The sequence below is a fragment of the Poecilia latipinna genome, unplaced genomic scaffold (assembly GCF_001443285.1).
Source record: "Poecilia latipinna isolate Pla-1442-1.1 unplaced genomic scaffold, P_latipinna-1.0 Scaffold63, whole genome shotgun sequence".
In the NCBI taxonomy this organism is placed as follows: Eukaryota; Metazoa; Chordata; class Actinopteri; order Cyprinodontiformes; family Poeciliidae; genus Poecilia; species Poecilia latipinna.
The window spans coordinates 253,375-273,932 of record NW_015112679.1 but is presented as its reverse complement, the minus strand read 5'-3'; the positions used below and the strand labels follow the sequence as shown (position 1 = coordinate 273,932).

The 20,558-nt window shown below is 39.8% G+C and overlaps 2 protein-coding genes across 2 annotated transcripts in view; both read right to left on the bottom strand.

The window, feature by feature from the left end:
- Positions 1 to 1,414: 1,414 nt before the first annotated feature.
- On the bottom strand, positions 1,415 to 9,403 carry nrl (neural retina leucine zipper). Its single transcript, XM_015058048.1, has 5 exons — positions 9,221 to 9,403; positions 6,929 to 7,742; positions 6,557 to 6,838; positions 4,268 to 4,486; positions 1,415 to 1,863 (listed from the first exon to the last, which is right to left on the bottom strand). The coding sequence occupies exons 2-5, from the start codon at positions 7,544 to 7,546 to the stop codon at positions 1,699 to 1,701; spliced, it is 1,284 nt and encodes a 427-aa protein (XP_014913534.1). The 5' UTR covers positions 7,547 to 7,742; positions 9,221 to 9,403; the 3' UTR covers positions 1,415 to 1,698.
- Positions 9,404 to 17,760: 8,357 nt separating this feature from the next.
- The window catches only part of LOC106963236 (leucine-rich repeat-containing protein 16B-like), a 43,797-nt gene continuing 40,999 nt past the window's right edge, over positions 17,761 to 20,558 (bottom strand). The window contains exon 38 of the mRNA XM_015058037.1: positions 17,761 to 17,816. Coding sequence (XP_014913523.1) covers positions 17,776 to 17,816 — 41 coding nt within the window. The 3' untranslated portion in view covers positions 17,761 to 17,775. The remainder of the gene's footprint in view (positions 17,817 to 20,558) is intronic.

The following is a 20,558-nucleotide window of genomic DNA, read 5'->3' as shown; positions in this document are numbered from 1 at the left end:
ACAAGTGTTGGTGAGCTTAAAAACTTTGGTAGGCAACTGTGAAATATTAGCTGGCAAATATTCAACTGCATACCATGGAAACGTGATCCAATCCCATATCACTCCACGTATCATCACTGCACTACTCAGACCTCTGCAGCTTTAGCAGCTTATTGTAAAAAAAAAAAAAAAAAAGAAGAAGAAGAAAAATGCTACAGTGAGCCTTGGTTACTCATTTGGACATATGGAAATAGCAGATATATTCTATTATTGCATAGATGCCACGCTCAGCAGTGCGAGGGACTGTGAAGCTCTTTTGATCTGTTGCACTGGTTTCAGGAGAGCTCTCAGGAGGTTTTTGTGCTTTCACAGAAAAATGTATATTCAGTGCTTTGCAAAAATGTGAATATCCCCTATTTTTTTCCTTTTAGATTTTGTAGCTTAATAACCATATCTACTGCTCAAAAAATAAAGGGAACATTTCACTTTAATTTTGTGTGTGGCTCCAAATCCAGGCCTCCATTGGTTAATAAATTTGATTTCCATTGATGATTTTTGTGTGATTTTGTTGTCAGCACATTCAACTTTGTACAGAACAAAGTATTCAATGAGAATATTTCATTCATTCAGATCTAGGATGTGTTATTTGAGTGTTCCCTTTATTTTTTTGAGCAGTGTACTTTAAAGAGGCAGCTTTGTGTGTTTTTCAGGTACACAGTGCCGTTATGTAGCACAATCTAGGATGTTATCTTGAGTTGCTATAAAAATACAATTTTACTTTGTAATTTAGTGCCTTGAATTTGAGTCTTTGTCCCTTTTAAAACTCCTGCTCTTTCTCGGAAAAGTCAATTTTACATTATAATGCCCATCAAAGGCGTTTTAGAGATTCTTTTTTTTGTGTTGGACCAAAAGAAAGTAGCAAAACTACTGTGAAGTGGAAGGAATATGATCACCAAAACCAGGACATTCCTGCCATACATACTTTTTTTCTCCACCTGTTGGTTAGAGCTGATGGGAAATGAACAACAATAGAGGAGAACTAGTTGGAGCCTGCAAAAGCTTAAAAATATGAGTGGTAAAGCCGAATGGCTTGGCTCCAAGCATACCGGGTTACTAGAATGGCTCAGACATAAAATTAATAAAAACAAAAAAAAAAACTGTGCTAAGACTTTAAATTTTGTCATTGAATCTGACTGAGCTGGACTCAGGCTGGAACAATTTCAGTTCAACCATTTAGAGAAATACCCTGAAAAGACTTGAGCTGTTATTGCGGCAAAATGAGTTTCTACAAAGTACTGACTCAGCTGGACTGAACAACATTTTTTTTTTTGATTTAGAGAAGAAAAAAGAACTTCTCCTTTCAGTTCGCAATTATGCACTGCTTTGTGTTGGTCCAGAATAAAAATGTCAATAAAAAACATAATGTTTGGTTTTTATGTGTCAAAATGTAAAAAAAAGAAAAAAAAATGTTCAAGGGATATGAAAACTTTTGCAAGGCTCTTTACCTACAAAGTCAGATCGCTTAATTTTCTTTCCGTCACTCAAAGTGTGTTTTTCACAGTCGTAAAGCCCAAAAACTACCTGAAAACGCCTCTCTTTAAAATGCCTCTCACACATAAACACAACAATGCACACACACAGATCTTGCGTCCCCCAGAGTGTCATCACTCATCAGTTATTGCTCCATGTTGGCTGGTCTTGTTAAAATGCTTGATAAACTCAGAGGAAGTAGTCGGGGGGCGGGGATGGCGGGTTACTGGTGCGTGTCTGAGGGGCCGCCTCGCCGCCGGCTCCCGGGTTTGTGCTGAGGAGTTTCTCGTAGCGAGCCTTGTAGGCGTCCCTCTCCCTCAGCACCCGGGTCAACTCACACTGCAGCTGTTCCAGCTAAAGAATTGGGGGGGAAAAAACGAAATAAACAACAGAGAATTATTGCTTCTTTGAGTTTTTCTTAATGGTGCTGCAAGGATTTAATGAAATAGTCGGTAAAATACATCAGCAGAATGTTCCGGTAAGGTCTGCATTGTTTCACGTTCCCAAAGTTTTAACTTCCCGTTCATTGAAACTTTGTAAGAAACGTCACACACACATCATTGCTTGCATGTAGAAGGATATTATTATTACACTGACCCACCTAAAGCCGGTCTATGTCTATGAGATCTGATGCAGTTCATACAGAAATATTAGGCGTTCGCTAAGAGGGTTGAGGGATCAGTTCTTCTCTATCTGGGATCCACTGCTGACGTACCGACACAGACTCAAAGCCATACCCTCATAATCTCATCAAGCATTTTTTAAAATCTATTATGTTATATATTTAATTATTTGAAAGTTATTTCATTTCTTCATTTATTTATTTTTTGCTATTTTTGTTTTTTGTATAAACTATGGTTTCCCAAACAAAATATTTTAAGTAGTTTGTTCCCGATGATAAAAATGATTCAATTTTTACATTTTATTTACAACCTTTTGGTTCAACTGTAGCTCTAGGTGTCCAATTGCAATGGCAAAAATAGTTCAAACTGTTTTATTTTGTTTTTAGTAAAAAAAATAAAAAATAAAAAAAAATCTAAATTCTCATTTGAATTTACTTTGACTATATGTGTTGATTGAAACCATCCCACTGCAGTCTGTGTGCTTTAGATCGTTTTCCAAGTGAAAAATACAGATTCACCTTCAAGTGTTTCATGAAGATAAATCAAGAAATTTCTTTCAGCATTTATCTCCATCCACCTTCCCATCCCACTGGCTTCCTTCAGATTTCTCCCCACAGCATGATATGACCACCACCATACAGTGGGCAGGTTGAGGTGGATGTGCAGTGTAAGTTTTTAGCATTCAGGCCAAAAGATTCAGTTTTTGTCTCTCTCGCCAGAACATCCTCCTTCACATGCTGTGCCCCCTACACGTCTTGCGCCAAAATGCAAACAAGACTTTTTATGACTTTCTAGCTTCTCATCTATCGTGGCCGGATTTGAGGAGTTCAGGAGAAAAAGTTGCTCTGTCAACCGATTGTCCCACCTGAGCTGTGGATCTTAACATCTCTTTTTCAGAGACACCAGGAGCTTTTTAGCTGATTCTCTGATTATTGCTTTTTGTTTTGTGTGAAAGAGTAAATAATACTCAAAGCTTGGGATTATACTTCCATAACATACTGTTTTAAACTTCTCCACACTTTTCTGTCTGACCTAGTCAGCATCAAGGTCTTCGTGATGCTGCTATAAGAGCTTCACAGAACCTCTGGATGCATACTGACGCTAAAATGCACACAGGCGGACTTTAGCTTCAAGTTAGGTGACTTGCAGAAAGTAATAAATTAACATCATGATAAATCAAAACAAACTCAATAATTTCAAATTTCTCTCTCTTTCTACCAAAACTGGATGATAAAAGTCTTCAGTCAAGCCCTTATTTTGAAGGGCAGTTTTGCTCACAGAAACTTCATAATTCATTTTATTTGTTGTTTCTGTTTTGTTTGTTTATTTTGGATATTTCAAATGTCTTCCAGTCCCAGTGGTAAATGTTCATGAGAATTTAAAGTTTATTAATCTCTGAAAACGTGTCCTTGCATTATTATGCAATTTCCATGATGTTACTTGGAAATGGTCTCAAAGCAACAATGTTATCGTTTATCGCGATAACGTTTGGGACAATTTAAGGTCCAGCAAAATTTGTTATCACAACAGGCCTAAATATGGTAAACTTTTCATATCATTATTTTCTTTCCTTTTTACAATGACCCTCTAGTTTGTGTTGGCCTATCACATTAAATCCCAATGAAATGCACAGAAAGTTGATGTTTAACACTGTGGTAACACTTTATTTGACGAGGTGTGCATAAGACTGACATGACATAACGCCTGTCATGAACATGAAGGAGTCTTAGCGAATGTTTATGACTGTTGTCATTAAGTGTCCTTCGGTAAATGATGACACTTTTAATGCACTTTTAACGCATTAAAATGCATTAAAAGTGTCAACTTTGCATTATTTGGTAAATACTGACACCTTTTACAGCAAAGTTGCATTATACCTTGCATCAAAAGTTCCTTAAAATTGTTAACTTTGCATTAAAAGTGTCTGTATTTACCGAATCACACTTCATGACAACAGTCATTAGCATTCATGAAAACTCCTTCATCTTCATCACAGAGGTTTCGTCGCGTTTATAACAGCGTCGCGTCAGTCTTATATGCACACCCCGTCAAATAAAGTGTCACCTATGGGGTTCCAAGTCTGTCAGACAGTTTTAAACATCAGTGTGTGTGTGTGTGTGTGTGTGTGTGTCTACCTGTTGTGTGAGCAGGTGTTTCTCTGACTCCAGCGCGTGCCGGTGCTGCAGGCGCTTGTAGCGGCAGGACTGGGCGTAGCCGCGGTTTTTGAGCGTGCGACGTTTCTGCTTCAGGCGCACCACCTCGTCCTTGCTCACGCCACGCAGGTGTCGGTTGAGCTCGCGCACCGACAGGCTCACCAGCTGCTCGTCGGAGAAGCGCTCGTTCACCCCACATGGCTGAGCAGATGGGCAAAACACACAGTTAGCTAGCTGGCAACAGTTTCAACGCCGAGAGGAGTGTGCATGTTAAAGGAGTGTGAAATAGGTTTGGGAAACATTTAGACTTTTATGTTACTATGATGTTTTGGCTACGTGTGATGTGTTAAACTTGGTGTGTGTGTGTGTGTGCGTGTGTGTGTGCGTGAGCACGTCTGTCTGTCAGGATGCACATTTCGGCACCACATGTCCATAATCTGTCATGTAATCTGACTAAGTGTGGGTGACAGTTATCAGGATTAGGTACAGCAATAATAGCAGATATTATCGTAAGCTCACACTGTGCTCTATATAAAGATCCATCGAGACATCTTGATCAACCAGAACACAGCTTATAAAGTTTATTTACCTGTGGTACTGCATTCACTGAAGATCATTTCAGAATGATTTAATGCAAACTTGCTTTAGTAGTAGCAAACAGAGGCTAATGCCTTTATGCTGATGACTCTGATCTATCTCTGTGGTCAGTAATACAAAGGCTACAAACAGATAAAGATTGATTATATTGTAAAAGACAGTTAAACCTCTTTACAGTTTAATGTTTTTATGTATTTACATTATTGTGACTATATATCTACTTGCAAACTCAAATGATTTAGCAGTGTTGTGCTTTTAAAGGACTTCTTAAAGAAAGTTTATGGTTTTTGCTTTGGTTTAGTTGTGACTTAATCTTGCTTGCAACTGGAATCTGTGACTTCTGTCACCTCTAGCTTAAAAGTGTTGGGAAAAAAACCAGAAGGAGTTGCTTATTTCTTCATTCTAAATGACAGGACTGCAAAACAAACAAATAACAAATTTCCCCAAATTTTAAGCATTTAAACACTGACAAGGCACTTCCTCTACCATCAATTAAACTGGATTGTCTATAGCTGATAAATATGCAATACAAATCCATAGAAGTGCAAATTAACAGTTAATAACTGTGATTAGTAACACCTTTCTATGTGTGAGGCAGCCATATTGGAATTTGAGGCCTGAGTTGGTGAAGAAGCTGCTGCTTTCTGCATCAGAATACCAACTTCATGACATTGGTATTACAAATTAAAGTTCAGTCTAAGTCTAACATGGTGATTTTGCCTTATAAATCATTATAGCTCTTGTCATAAACTTTTAGTTAAACTTTCAATTGGTAGTTCTTTGAGTTTATTTGGTCTCAGACATGAGACTTTAAAGCTTCTATTAAAGAAACACTTCTATGATCTTTGAAAGCATAAATTGTAGAGTGTTGTTACCTGTTTCCATTGCTAATTGTAGTTAGCATTGTCATTAAGAACAATTAGCATATCCCACTGGTTTCTGACCTGCAGCTGGACTACTCTCAGTTTAAAGTTTATTGAATTTATCTTAAACATAAAGTCTGTTTACAAACATGTTGCAGTGATTGTTTCAATGAAAAACAGCTCAACAAGTTAACTGTTTTGGCTAATATTACTTAGTGCACCATTTTAGGTCTCCAAAGGCAATGAATGGCGACTGCCCATCCTCTATGACATGATTCAGATTCAAAAAGTTTAAAGAAAACCTCAGATACCTAGAAGGAATCCAACATGAGTGGTTATTTTGATATGAACACAGGATGATAAATATTAACTTTTTTGACAGAATAATTATGCTATTTTTGTAATTGAGAAAAATATTTTGAAAAATGTTTTAATGTCCTTTCTGAATATGACCTAAGCAAAGATCTTGAAAACAAGGGTTAGTTCCCTGGTTTTACCCCACTCTAACTTTTCACCTACTCTCAGTCACAGTCAGTCTTTATGTGGCACATTTTCCTTGTTTACTTGTTAATGAAACTTTCACGATTCACAAAAGACCTTCTATAAACACGAAGGGTAACATAATAGTCTGTCTTTTCAACAACTTTCTGCAGGTGGGGGAAGGCTTAAGCTTGTGAGGACGTTGTCACCTGTCAAACTGGTGGTCAAAAGTCTAGACCTTTTGTGTAGAAGTGTGTTGCATCTTTGATTTCCTTTTGTGCACTTTCAGCGAACCGTTATCACGAGGACAAGTCTGATACGTGACGTATACCTGGTTGACTTGTGACTGGTGATGATGGTGGTGGTTGGCATGCATGGGATGGTGAGGATGATGATGGTGATGTTGGTGGTGATGAAGGCGGCCCTGGGGGCTGAGTGGCTGTGGGTAAGGAACTGAGGCAGGGGCACCATTAGGGAGCGTGGGAGGGGCAGACGACAGGAAGACTAGCGGACGATGGCACATGTCTGCCGCCTTGGTGCAGGAGATGTCTCCTCCACTGTCACTACTGGAGTCTCCCAGGTTGCTGTTTGAGCTTTGAGAAAGACCTGGGAACTGGAAGATTGAACAAGAAGAATAAAGTCAGCCCTTCAAAGGATACAGGCGCAAGAAATGAGAAAATAGCCCTGGAGTTGTTGCCATCACCTGTGAGCTGACCGCTGCGGCAGCTGAGTTCAGCAAAGCTTCCACTGCATCTTCGCATCCCAGAAAGCCATTCCCGGGTCCCCTCTCTCTGTCGCCTCTCTCTGGAACTCCACCCAAAGCTCCTAGCAAAGTGGCGGGCCCCGTCACCTCCCCTCCAAACTGTTGCTGCAGCGCTGCCAGCCATATCAGGTCCTCAAGGGAGGCAGGAGTGGGGCCTTGAGGGCCACCATGCGCGGGACTGCTCTCCACGTTCCCCTGGGACCCAGAGCTAATGCCAGAGGTGAAGCTGTTGGATATGGACAGAGGGAAGGAAATGGAGGAGGACGATGACGAGATGGAGGAAGAGCCCGAGGGTGGCGGGTGTGCATCGCTGAGAGTCGGCGAAGGCGGCAGCGAGTTGTAAGGACTGGAACTCAAACTGGAGTCATGTGGAGGGTTGCTGGTATACGGAGAGCTCGAGGGGTCATGGGGCAGGCCAGATTTGGGGTACGAACATGGAGGAGGGAGTGGAGGCGTGTCCGATTTCACCTCAAACTTGAGAAGGTCAAAGTCGTTGAGGTACTCCATGGCCAGAGGGCTAGGGGGCAGAGACGGCATGGGGAGGGAAGGAGAAGACATGGCGTCTGCTGCTGCTGCTGCTACTGGGAGCTTTTACTGGGTTTCTCCGTGTGTCAGGATTTCAGGAAAGCCCTCTCCGCTGCCACGGCGCAGCTCATAGACGGCAACAGTAGTGGTACCAGGAGGTAAAGTGATTGAGGAATTTCCACTGTGAGAAACCGTTCGTCTCCTTGATCTCGTCTGTGATTCTTGTGTCCTGAAGAAACAAAACCAGGGCCACAAGAAAGAGATTGCGTCTTTACTCTCCATTTAGTCAGATTCACAATAACTCATATGGTAGTTCTTGAAATATACAACCAGACATGCTTTCTCACTGTCAAAATGTTTTGGCAGCCAGCAGGTCAGCTTGGGATTGTTCAAACAAGAATAACTTAACAGGTGCAGGTTGTAGAATAGCTCATACTGTATTTATTTCTGTTTTAAGCTTGTACTTTGACATTGCAACAAACCTTTTAGAAAGTTTGCTGCAATGCCATTAACGACTTTTCAAACTAAAACTCACCTCACATAAAAATGTTGTTTGTACGTCTCATAAATCATTTAAAAAGCTGGAAAATTTCAAATGTTACACAATTAGCACAAAGCAGCTCAAAGACTAATGAGCTAATTTTTAAAAGCTAGAAGTTTGCTCAGACTGACCAGACAGTACCATCCTTTTGCTGTCACTTTATAAACTCAATATTTTAGTACTTGTACAAAGGACCTAAAAGCTGCACACGTTTGTATAAAAGTGATACCTTTGTTTAAGATAACTTTGTTTATTTTAAATTATCTAATCAAGAAATTGCCTACCTTTCCATAAATAAATAAAGTAGATACTCTAAACTACTTTTCAGAATGGTTGCATCCTGAGGTTTTATCTTTACATACCTACTGTACAGAAGACAGCCCAATACATATAACATCAAATAATAATAATAATAATAATAATAATAATAATAATAATAATAATAATAATAATAAACATCCCACTCGACTCAGTACTAACTTGAGGACAAAAATTAAATGGGTCTAATCATTTTTGACAGAAAGATACACAACTTAAGACACCAAATCCAATTATCAAGAGATTCAGACTTTAATCCAGGCCAAGAGACTTTCAAAAAAACAAAGTGAAAAACATTTTTAACATGGCTCAGGAGTCAGAATATGACTTGTGACAAACTTGATGATCACTGAAAAAGTTTTATGCTATAATTTTAAATCTTGGAAAACAATAATCTCACATTAGTCTAGCAAGGCAATCGCTCAATTCAAAGAAATCACCACACATTGCGTTCTAATATCACCAAAAAGCCCAAACTTTTTAATCCAATCTGCGCCGCTAAGGATATCAAAGAAAGCTCGAGAAGAACTAAGCTGTTTTCCACCTACACTAATTACAGACCTTCAGATTTAATTATTGTAATTACCCAAATGAACACCTAATTAAAAATCCACCTTCAACGTGTGCCTTTGGTGCACAGCCCATTAGTCCTGCACCCCTGCGGCTTGAAATGGATTGTAAAAGAAAGCAAACAGTGTCAGGGCTCCATGGAGGCCTCAGTCTGGCTCCGGACCAGAGTCACGGCAAAAACACACTTCGCGAAAGAACAAAAGTGGAACGAACGCGGAACGAAAGGAAGGCCTGGAAATCAGACAGGCGTCAATCAAGGAGGAAGGAAATCGTCTTACCGCCGGTCATAGAGATGAAGGATGGTTACGAGCTTTTTTCAGGCATCCCCACCAGACACACACACACAAATAATTGACTGACTGGTTGACTGACACGTTTGGAAAGAGACACAGAGGAAACAGAGTGTGTGTATGTGCGTGTATGTGTGTGTGTGTGTGTGTGTGTGTGTGTGTGTGTGTATGGTGTGTGGGTTTAGCTCCCTGTCACTGAGTGCCACTGCCCCCTTTCTTCCCCCCCCCCTCACTGCAAATCCCTGTTTGCAACAACCCCCTCCCCTCTTTGCCTCCCCCCTCATCCCTCTCTCATGGTTCACAGGCATGTTCACACACTCTGGCAATGTCTCGCTGCCTCTCTATCTTTTATCCGTTTTTATTATCTTGGTTTTTGTTTCTCCTTAATGCTCACACAGACAGACTTACCTTCACGTTCCCATCTCACTCTTTGGGGTTGCTGCCTATCAGTCGATAAACTCTTAGAGACGCTGTGAAACTAACTTTCTACGGGTACCAGCTCATCACTATTCCATCAGAAGTTTTCTCTCACACTTTTATGTCATATTGCTAAATTGGACTCTGCCTGACTCAATACTTAGCTGAAAACACATTTGTTGTCGTGCCTCTAGTGAGGCAGACTCTGTGCTGCCTCACTGTGGACAGTCCCTCTGACCAAAGTGTTAGTGTTGGCGCTTGGACCTGATTTGTGCAAAAGTCATCGTGCCCCCTTGAGCCTTTGGACATTTTGGCACATCAGATCTACAACACTCATTTCATTGTGGTGTAAGAGAAGAACGCAAAGTTTTCTGTACAACCAAAAATCTTTAAGGTCACTCATTTTGATCTGATACCCCTAAAAAACTGATTCCCTTCATACCAGTGTGTTATTTGGTGTCCTATGAAGACCGTGAAGGTTTGCTGTCGAACATCTGTGAACAAACTGAACCATGAGGACCAAGGAATACAGCAGACTTCTGCAAATGTATAAGGCAGAGTTAGATCCGAATATATCTCAAGCTTTACCCTGTTTCATGGAACACTTATCCTGAAAACTGGAAGAGTATGGCTCAACAACTACAAACTACCAAACTACTGAAAATGACACTCCAGGCAGGGAAAGTATTGATCCCACAGGCACCCGAAGGCTCAGGACCAGTGCAGTCCTTGCATAAATCCCACCTCAGGTGAGTTTTTCCATCTAAAAATATAGTTTTTTTGTACATTGACAAACAGAATAGAGCTTTATTACTGTTAAATGTAGTTTTAAATATTTGTATAGAAGGAAACAATCCAGTTTAGGCTTGGCCAATCTAAGTATTTTGGATTTGAAACTAGAAAAAAACTAAGAAAAAAACAGAAGCCATGTAGATTATTGCTAATGTGAATCAGACACAAAGCATCAGTGTATCTATTCAGCTGTAGAGTGAGATGACCTTTTCGAGTGCTAATGCCACCCTGTTGGCCATGTCATCCTGGGCACGCTGCCCATACCCAAAACCACCACTGGTAGCTCTGGAGGAGTCGGAGAGATCCAAAAGTCAGTTGACAGAATCAGTTGAATGGCAATAGGAGAACTATTATCGAAAGGAAACTATGAGTAATACATTTTGCTGTTTGACTCAGGGAGAATGTTGCTTTGGTCAGATGAGATCAAAACAGACATTTTTGGCCAACATGCATCCCACTGAATATCGCCCTGATCACACCATCCCCAGAGTAAAACATGGTGGTGGCAACATTATGCTGTGGGGCTGGAAGCTGGCATGAGTTGATGATAAGTTGGGTGAATAAAAACCTGCTAGGGGCTTTAAAGGACTTGAGACTGGGACAGAGACTCACCTTCCAGCAGGACCCTGAACATACAGCTTGAGCTATGATGTCATGGCCCAGTCAAAGTCCAGAACTAACTGTAACCGACTGTAGCAAGACAAGAAAAAAAAATTATGATCATACAGCAGTATGTTTTATTTTTTACTAAAATGTGTCAATTTTCTGTAGATTAGACTTGCAGCAGTGATCATAGTGAAACATGATTTTACAAAGTCTTGATTCAAATGGAAAATGCACAGTAAACTTTTGAGATTTTTTATTTTATTTTTTGCAAAGAAAGAAAGAAAGAATTGAAACCCATGTACCATTTTTCTTTCACTTCACAATCATGTGCCACTCTGTCATCTTGGTCTATTTCATTAAATCTCATTAAAAAAAAATCCTGAGTACTTTGCTCATGCAATGCCAATAAGTGTGGAAAATGTAAAGAGGCATTAATTATTTTGCAAATCATTGTATAATGACAGTCTAAGTTATAATATAACATTACTACTAGGTATTTTCTGAGAAAAGTGTTCAGTTGGAAATATTTTTCTTCTCCTTGTACTTGGTGAAACCACTCAATATTTTGCTAGATTTCCTTGTTATATCTGCCATTTATATAATAATAAATAAAAAAAAATATTTTCTAAAGTTGAATTAAAATATCAATCCAACTTCTTCCCTTTCTAAGCCTCAGTACATTTATATATATTTTTTACAAGGTTCAGCCTGTTTCAACTTCAGAATTAATAATGTAATTAACACATCTAGACAACTCTTTTGAAAAACGTTATTAAATGCTTTATATTAAAGGTATTAAATAATTTCACACTGACAGTAAGTGTCTCTCAGTCATGTCCCATGCCTCTTGGACTTGGGATAAAAACCTTAAATGTGAACATTTTTAGCTCAGCGTTGTCCCTCTAAGAACCCTCAGCGGGGAAATGCACAACAAGCATTTCTCGATGCTCCTTAAAAGCTAAACTTGTTAATCCTGAGTCTCTGCGTGTCTTAATAGTGTCTCGCTGTGGAATCAGTGAGTTAATAGTGCCATCACAAATCTGATTTAGACAGCAAACAAAACCTTTAATGCAAGCAGACATGCTGAGTCGTGGAAAAAAGATCCCAGAGAAGCACAAACAAAAGTTTCAGACAGAATATTTCTGAAATCTACACAACAGAAAAAAAAACTGAATAAATATACTGCTCAAAAACATAAAGGGAACATTTCACTTTAATTTTGTGTGTGGCTCCAAATCCAGGCCTCCATTGGTTAATAAATTTGATTTCCATTGATGATTTTTGTGTGATTTTGTTGTCAGTACAATTAAATTTGTACAGAACAAAGTATTCAATGAGAATATTTCATTCATTCAGACCTAGGATGTGTTATTTGAGTGTTCCCTTTATTTTTTTGAGCAGTGTACATTATTTAAGAGGCAATCTAGCCTGAATGAAGACTGGTAAAATTACATCTGTTCTCTTTCAGTGTTTCTTTTACGCTCCCTGTTCCAGCTTCTCTATCTGCCCATCGTGTGTTTCCAGGGAAAGCTTAGCAGCTAAACCAACAGGGCCTCCGGTGAGGGGGTGAGACAAAGACAGGCAGAGACACAGAGGAACTTACCTCATGCTCTACTGAAAATACTACATCCTCTGCATCTGCAGTCGTGCATGCATTTATCCTATCGATTTTTAATGCACATTCAGGTGAGACCTTTGAACCCACTGTTTTTGCTGTTTAGCCTCCTGTTGCTGTCATTTAACTACCTACTGACCGAGATTACCGTAACGATTGAAAATACGAGCGGATGAGTTGTCAGAGAGCAGTGCTGCATGCATACAGGATGACAGCGAGAAGGCCGAAACCGTCCAACTGGGAATAAAATACAGATATCATATATCCTGAAATCTTTCCTGTATATTGAACTGTGCCTCTATCATCTTACAGAAACAGTAAAAATGTCTATTTTGTCCTTAGGTCACAATAACAAGTTTTGCTGGATGATAGATAGTCCTAGATCTTATTACGATAAATGACAATATTGGTTTTTTGAGGCCATTTTCAAGTAATATAATAACACACCCTGCCTGGGCTGCACTATAAAGGCTTTTCACATAAACCTGACCCCAGAGTCAGAAAAGAATGAGAGAGAAAAAAAAGGCTTTTGAAACATTCAGTTCCTGTTTCATGGAGTGGTTTTAAAAAGATGTGAAATAGTCAGAACTGGTTGCCAGGGAGACGTTAACGTCCACAAGCTTACCGAGGAGAAATGGCTGCACCAGCATCAGTTCATCAAAGAAATCGACTCTTTATATTAATACAGTTACACCCTGGAACCAAACAGAGAAAATATATTATTTACTTATTTAGTTTATGTTTATTTTCACAATTCTGCACAATTTGCACAATCTTTTGTGTGTGTGTGTGTGTGTGTGTTAAAGCATATTTCTAGTTTTTGTGTCATACTGATTTAAATTACTTTCATATATGTGGGTATAAAAACTACATGCTTAAGCTCATCAAATAAACACAATTCTTTGTTTGAAAGTTCTGCAGATTAAAAGCAGCAGCAGCAGTTGAGCTTCAAGTTGGCTTAAAAAAATATTCAAAACCCACAACAGTTTCCATAGTTAGTTAGTTAATTTAACTGCAATGACCCTTTAAGCCAGAGCATCTCCCATTGTTGCTACAAAAACCCATGAATGGGACGCTGCCCCCGCTGTCACCCTGCTAGCCCAGGTCTCACATCCTTCAGCGTTTATCCTTTGAGAGGCCATGTGAGGTCGAGTAACATGAGCCCTCGGAGTTGGAGAAACTGAGGAAAAGGCCTCGATGGAAGCGCTGGCCCGGGTGGCCGCAGTTGACTTCAGAATCATCGCTAAATCAATAAAAAGGGGGGGAAAAAAAAAAAGGAGACGTGCACGCAGCCGGGTACGCTGAGAACGAGAGAGTGACGGAGCTAATGGCGGACCGGCTCTTTTTGGACAGATGGGTGTGATCTGCACGGTCTCAATAACTCGGCCTTATCCCACATATACATGTCCTAATCCCCACTAACTCTGCTACAAGCAGCAGGCTTACACGTCTCACCTCACAAGAGCCCCCACCTCCCTCACTCCCATCCCTTCCTCAGCCTTCTTCACTCATTACACATACAGAAACACACACAGACAGGTGACACTGGAAAGGTTTCTGTCGTGGGGTCACACTACAGAAACTGATCACATTGGTAAAAATTGATACTCCAGTCCAATTAATTAGTCAAATAACGTGAAACATGTAGGATCTGAGATGGTTTGATATACATATTATGCTGCCTTAATGTATTTGTTTATTTTCTTTATTAATAAATGTTTGACCAGGTTTTGAAAAACGTTGATGTTGTTTGTCATTGTCCCAAAAAGTGAAAGATCTCCACATCCCTCGCAGATCTGTTATGTTTGCTTCTTTATCACATTATAACGCTTCAGATAATCAAAACAAACAAATAAATAAAGGTTATTATCAATCAGAGGTAACCTGAGGAAAACCAAAAGTTGCTTTTCAAATGATGATGTAATTTATGAAGAGAGAATTAGTTATCTAAATCAATCATTATGTGAAAAAAAGTACAACGTCTGATATTAGAGCACACCATCACACAACCACCACCATGTGGTATGATTATATCACATATTGGTATGATTTTTTTTCCCCCCAAAATGTGCAGCTTTTTTTTTTTTTTAAAGAAATTCCACTTTATATTTTTTGCTGTTTTAAGATGCTATCATGGGAAACATTTGTTTTTGCCATGTATCTTTTTTATTGTTGCGTTAGTAAAGAATAAATGTGAATACAATACGCACCTCTGCTTCCTACTGTGTCATAACTTTTGTTTAATACGTTTTTTTTTCTTTGCATAAAATTGTGGAAATGTTATTCCACAGTATTCGAGCTGCACTTTGTCTGCAGCTTGAAATATTGTAGTAATATCAGCAGGATGCCTCTCGGCTGTGCGAACACAGCCCCAAATTCAGTGTAATCATAAAAAAAATGAAGTGAAACTATTGTTTTATTACAGCTTACCGAAATATTATGTAAATATACCCTTGGATGATATATGTTTATCATTAAAACTCCCAAACTGTTAACTTTTCTAATCTCTCTGTTTTTCTTTTTTTTTCTTTCTTCATCTTCTAATCCATCACTTCAAGCTTTAAATTGCCCATTTCTAAATCTGACTTTGAGCTCGTGTAGCTTTGAGATTAAACATGTTCATACTCTTAAGGTATTTACCGGACCTTTATTGATTTTCTTGCCTGGCCAGACCGTCTTACATCCTGCATCTGCGTGTGCACAATGTTCCGTGTTTACTCCTGCCTGCCGTTCACACGTGCGGTCTGGTTGTGAGCGGACTTATCGGGGCTAGTCGTGAGATTAGAGCTGATTCTCCATCAGAAAACCCAGTGTCAGATTAACAGAGAGCAGTTCACGTAAGCTGTCAGCGCTCCCGTTATTACCTCACCTCACGCACCGTATCGTATCGTCCCCCACCGTCCGTCCCCTCCTCAGATCAGTGAGCGGTTTTATCGTGATTAATTATTTAATTTCCCTTTTATGCGCGGCTGATTCTGCCGCGGGGAAACTATGACATTTTAGTCTTTAATCACGAGTCCGCAGATGTAATTTAAGCCAACAATTGTTGGAAACGCTGATGTTTGAGGTAAGGTAAGGAGAGGTAATTTTATTTATGTAGCACATTTTCAACAACAAGGCAATTCAAAGTGCTTTACATGAATTAGAAGGAAATGCAAACAAAAATAACAAACCAAAGGACAGAGCAAAAGAAGAAAAAGAATAAAACTATTAGTTCCCCATGTTTAAGAATAAGTAGTCCATAATTTATAAGGTAGAAAGGTGAGTTAATCTGGATTCTAAGTTTGTACTAATTCCTTTTCTGGGTTGCAAGATAATTATAAGAACTCCATAATTTATCATTTATAAGGAGTTTCCCTGGAAGAACGAATAGGAGTTTCTCTGCATAATAATATAAAAAGTATAATATTGGTCTGAATAGTGAGTACTCCACAATTTCTAAAAGTAATAAAATAAAGTATAAAGCTAAACATTGATGTAAAGTAATGAGTATTGCTTATTCATGATGCTCGAAACCTTCAGCTTGTGGCAGGGGGCTTGAGTGTTGTCATTTTTCTTATGATGATGAAAATTAGCATGCCTTTTAATTTGGGATAAGGCCCTTTTAATTTTCTCTCCCTCTCTCAAGTGGATAGCAAGCGTTCTAGCAGATGTGCTGCTGGGCGCCTCCAGATCTGACCAGACAGCTTAAAGTTTCCAATGCTTCAACCTCACGTCAACAGTGGTTATATTAACAAACAAAAAGTATTAGGCGACTTTAATCTTAACGGGGGCTAGGGGGGGAGACAAACACAAAACAAAACAGATGAAATCTGGTTTGGCAGCAGACAGGGAGGCTGAGACTTGGTTAGGGAGGAGGAGGAGGAGGAGGAAGAGAGGGATGAACGGATTAAGGCGGTCGATACTTTGGCTGCTCTCCCAGACTGAGAGATGACACTAAATCTGTTAATTCATCCCCCTCCTCCTCGCTCACTCTGATTCCTCTCTCCTCCTCCCTCATCCTCCTGCAGGATTATGATATTTCCACTGTCGTCCTTAATGTCAAGTCGATAATCAATGAGATTTAGACTTGCTGGAGATTTGACAAGATGATTTTCACAGCACTTTCAAGGAGATCAAAGTGTGCTTGTGAGCAGCAGTGGGACTGTAAATGGGGCTGCTATAAAAATTATGATTTTAGCAATTTCTTATAACATTTGTTCGATTAGTCTGACTGCTGTTGTTGTGCGATGAGCTTCACTTGTTTGCCTCAGCCAGTGGAAAACTGTTAATTCTACTTGCATCAGTCTGGGTGAGGGTTTAGATAGCAGAGAGCGGCAGTTTCTGGTACAGGCGTTGTGGCTCTTTGCCCAGGGTGCCACTGTATCAGGGGGCGGCACCTTAAACAAGTATTTTGTTGCTCATTTGGTCAAAAAGCATGGCCTTTTTCTGGCATCCATGCAACTCTATGTCAAGACTAATTAGGAAACCTCTTTATACAAACTATTGTTTGAGGACAAGTAGCAGATTCTTCATAATACGTTTGGTTTTTTGCAACCTGTAAAGAAGTTGAATTATTACAACTCTCGTCACATTGTTGTAAGGATAGTTAAATGTGATATTGTGGGGAAAGTCAAGACATCAGTTATTATCATGATGCAAATTGTGGACCGCTACAGGTCTGGTTCAATATTCAGATGCCGGAAGGTGCCAGGTTCATCTGCTCAAAGAAAATTACATGCTCAGACATTATGTGAGCCAGGAAACACACCGGCTCCAGAGAAGACTCTTCTTTGGTGTAAAATTTTGTGCTTCGGCGCCAGAACAAAAGCAACAAAGACTTTGTGGAGATACAAGCTGAAACTGGTGGGTGACGGTCAACATCCACAGTGAAACGAGTTCAGAAACAGCATGGCCTGGAAAGCTGCTCTATGAGGAAGAATCCACCGCTTCAAAGGAAACAGAAAAGACAAGAGGCTTACAAATATTAGCCTCTAGTTTTTGGAGACATGACGTGGAGGAACATCGGCCCACATGTCTTGTGACGGGACAGAACTAAAATGTAGGTTGTTACATTTGCAACCTGAGAACACCAGTGAGGCTGTTTGAGCGGCTCCATCTACCAAACAGGCATCTAGGCCAAAGGTGACATTAGGAGGCTGAGGTCCATGTCACCTGTTGTAGAAACGGTTTCTATGGCGACCGCGGTGAACAGCTCCCATGTGACCTTTGCCAGCACGAGCTTTATCACGTTAAATACAACTGAGACGCGTCATGTCCTGCTTTGGTGAGTCATCCACTCACGGAGTTACATTTCACTCAGGCTCGTTGACATCTCACAGTGAGCAACCTCATTCTGCCATATTTCAAGAGAACTATCACACGAGGAACAGATCTTAAACCTTCAAATAATGAACAGAGAGGCTGAAGAAAGACTTCCCTACAATGGCTCCAAACCTAAAGAGGCAGCAGAGCATCTGGCTCCCAGTGTGAGAGGTGTGTCTTTTTGGTTTCAAGGGGGTATTCTTCTACTTTCGGAGCACCATGACCTCCCCATTTCTTCGGCGCTGTCTCCATCCTTTTATGCTCTCGCGTCTTACTGTTCTACCCACACGTTCTCTCTCTTGCTCCTCTCTTCCCTCTGCCTTTTATTATGTGATCATGTTGCTTGGTAACAAGCAGAAGAATGATGAGAGGAGTAGGATGTGTTCGGATGGCTCCTGTGCCATGTGACGTGTTCTCTCGCACCAGCTGCAAAGAACACAGGGCGATTTGGCCTCGAGAAACTGCAACATGGCACTTACTGGGTGTTTCGCTTCAGAGTTAAGGTGCGAATACGGAGGGAAAGAAAAATAAGTAAATGAAAATAAATGAATAAGATGCCTCCGGGTGCAGCTTGAACTTTGAAGTGCTCCATTTTTGGGTGTTTTTTTTCCCCTCGTATTTGGTTTAGAACAAACAGAGACGAAGAGGAGTACAGGAAGTACGAAATCAAGTCTAATCGATTTACATTGCAACAGATATGTTGTTGTCCTTTAAAGTGGTTTCTGCATCAATAAATGTGAGGCATAGTAGTCGTTAAACTTCAAACCAGACGTCCACTGAGAGTGATATGAAGTCGTATCTGGTCAGGATGTCTGTGGTTTGAACTGAAGTCATAGTTTGAAGTGTTAAATAGTTTCCGGGAAGAGTTGTTTACGTTTTAATTACTTTTTTACGTACAAGGAATCCAAAAAAAGTGAGATTTTAAGAGCACATGACTGTTTATTCATTAAAAAAATATATCTGACTCTAGAAACCTACCTTTTCCCTCTTCCTTTCATCAAACTGCAAACAAAGATTTCCTCTCTGCATATAACTCACATCTGACTCATAATAGCAAATCTCTTGAAAGAAAAAAAAAGGTCAGAACCCGGTTGCCGATGACAACCCGGTTCGGGTGTGTGTGTGTGTGTGTGTGTGTGTTTCAGTGATTGCCTCATATGTAGGGATCAGTCGCCCCCTGCTGTTTTCACATTCTTCTACTTGTAACCACACGGCGTTGCCATGCCAACCCGAGGGGGCATTTCTGAAGTCAAGCGGTAAATTTAGCAGCCACGTTGGGATCGTGGAAATCAAAACCAGGCGTCTGTGAGGTCGTTACCGTGGGACCCTGAAACTGTTCTTGTCGCGTCCTGAGCTGTAATCTCTCTTTGCGATCACGGCCACTTCACTTGAAACAGTTTCCCGCTAATTAACCGCAATTATAATTCTGTTGCTTTTAATTACAGTTTCGTCGCAGTTGCGACCTCGTCGCCACTTGGGGGCGACAGAAACAAGCCCGAAAGCGAGCCTGTGAGGTTGGCGTGTGAGGAGGAGGCAATGTCAGCGTTTTGATCTGATTTGTTACCGCTGTCGCCGACATTGGGGCGGTTTTAGTTTGAGGTTTTGTTCGCCATCAATTTCTAAGACCAACATTGATCTATTTGCTTTCCTCCTGTGCAATAAAAGGTTACAGACGAGTCAAGGACCTGTCGGCTGTCTGAACTTGGAGCTGAGAGATTTAAAACCAGGGATTGCTTTAAAGTCAAGGCCGGATCGCGTATTTATTACAGGCTGGCGTCAGAACAGAACCTGTTGGACCTTGAAGGCCTTCTGGTGAATTCTTCGTTTCTTTTCCAAAACTCCCCGATGATTATACCAGGTTAATAAATTCAAATTATGCATGGAGACCTTGAGTCAGTGCTTCCAGAAAGACAATAATATCGTTTACGTCCACTGTGAGAATATTGTGTGAGGTTGGAGTGGCGTCAGCTCAGATATAAATATGTGCATGTTCATTTAATATATTAGAATTTTGTTAATTTACATGTAAAAAATTGAATATATAAATTTAATTTACGTTTATATATATATATATATATATATATATATATATATATATATATAATTATACTTTAGCCTGTAATATAGCACACTGGGAAAAAGGGACTGTGATACAATAATCATTCTTTATGCAGCTTATAACTGAAATGCACAAATGTTTTTAAATGGAAAATTTACAGTGTTTTTGGTGAAGAAAAACATAAAAATAATTACGTCATAGTTATCTCAAGCATTTTCCTTCAAAAGAGTTGCCTTGTCTGTCTGCAGTTACTGTAAAATGTAACTCCTGTAGGGAGGAAGAAAATTAAAGTAATAAAATACAAATGCATGTAGAAGAAGTTCACCTTTTTTTATTCATGTATTATTGATAATGTGAGGGTGCTCATACATAATATTTATTTATTCTATAAAATATATTGCCTTTCCTGAAAGCAAAACTAGATAAAAATCGTCAGGTTTCATTTGATAAGAAGCAACTCATTTTTCAAGTGTCAATCAAGGCAGTCAACTGGATCAGCGAATAAATGCATTGCAAATTCAAAAAATTCCCCC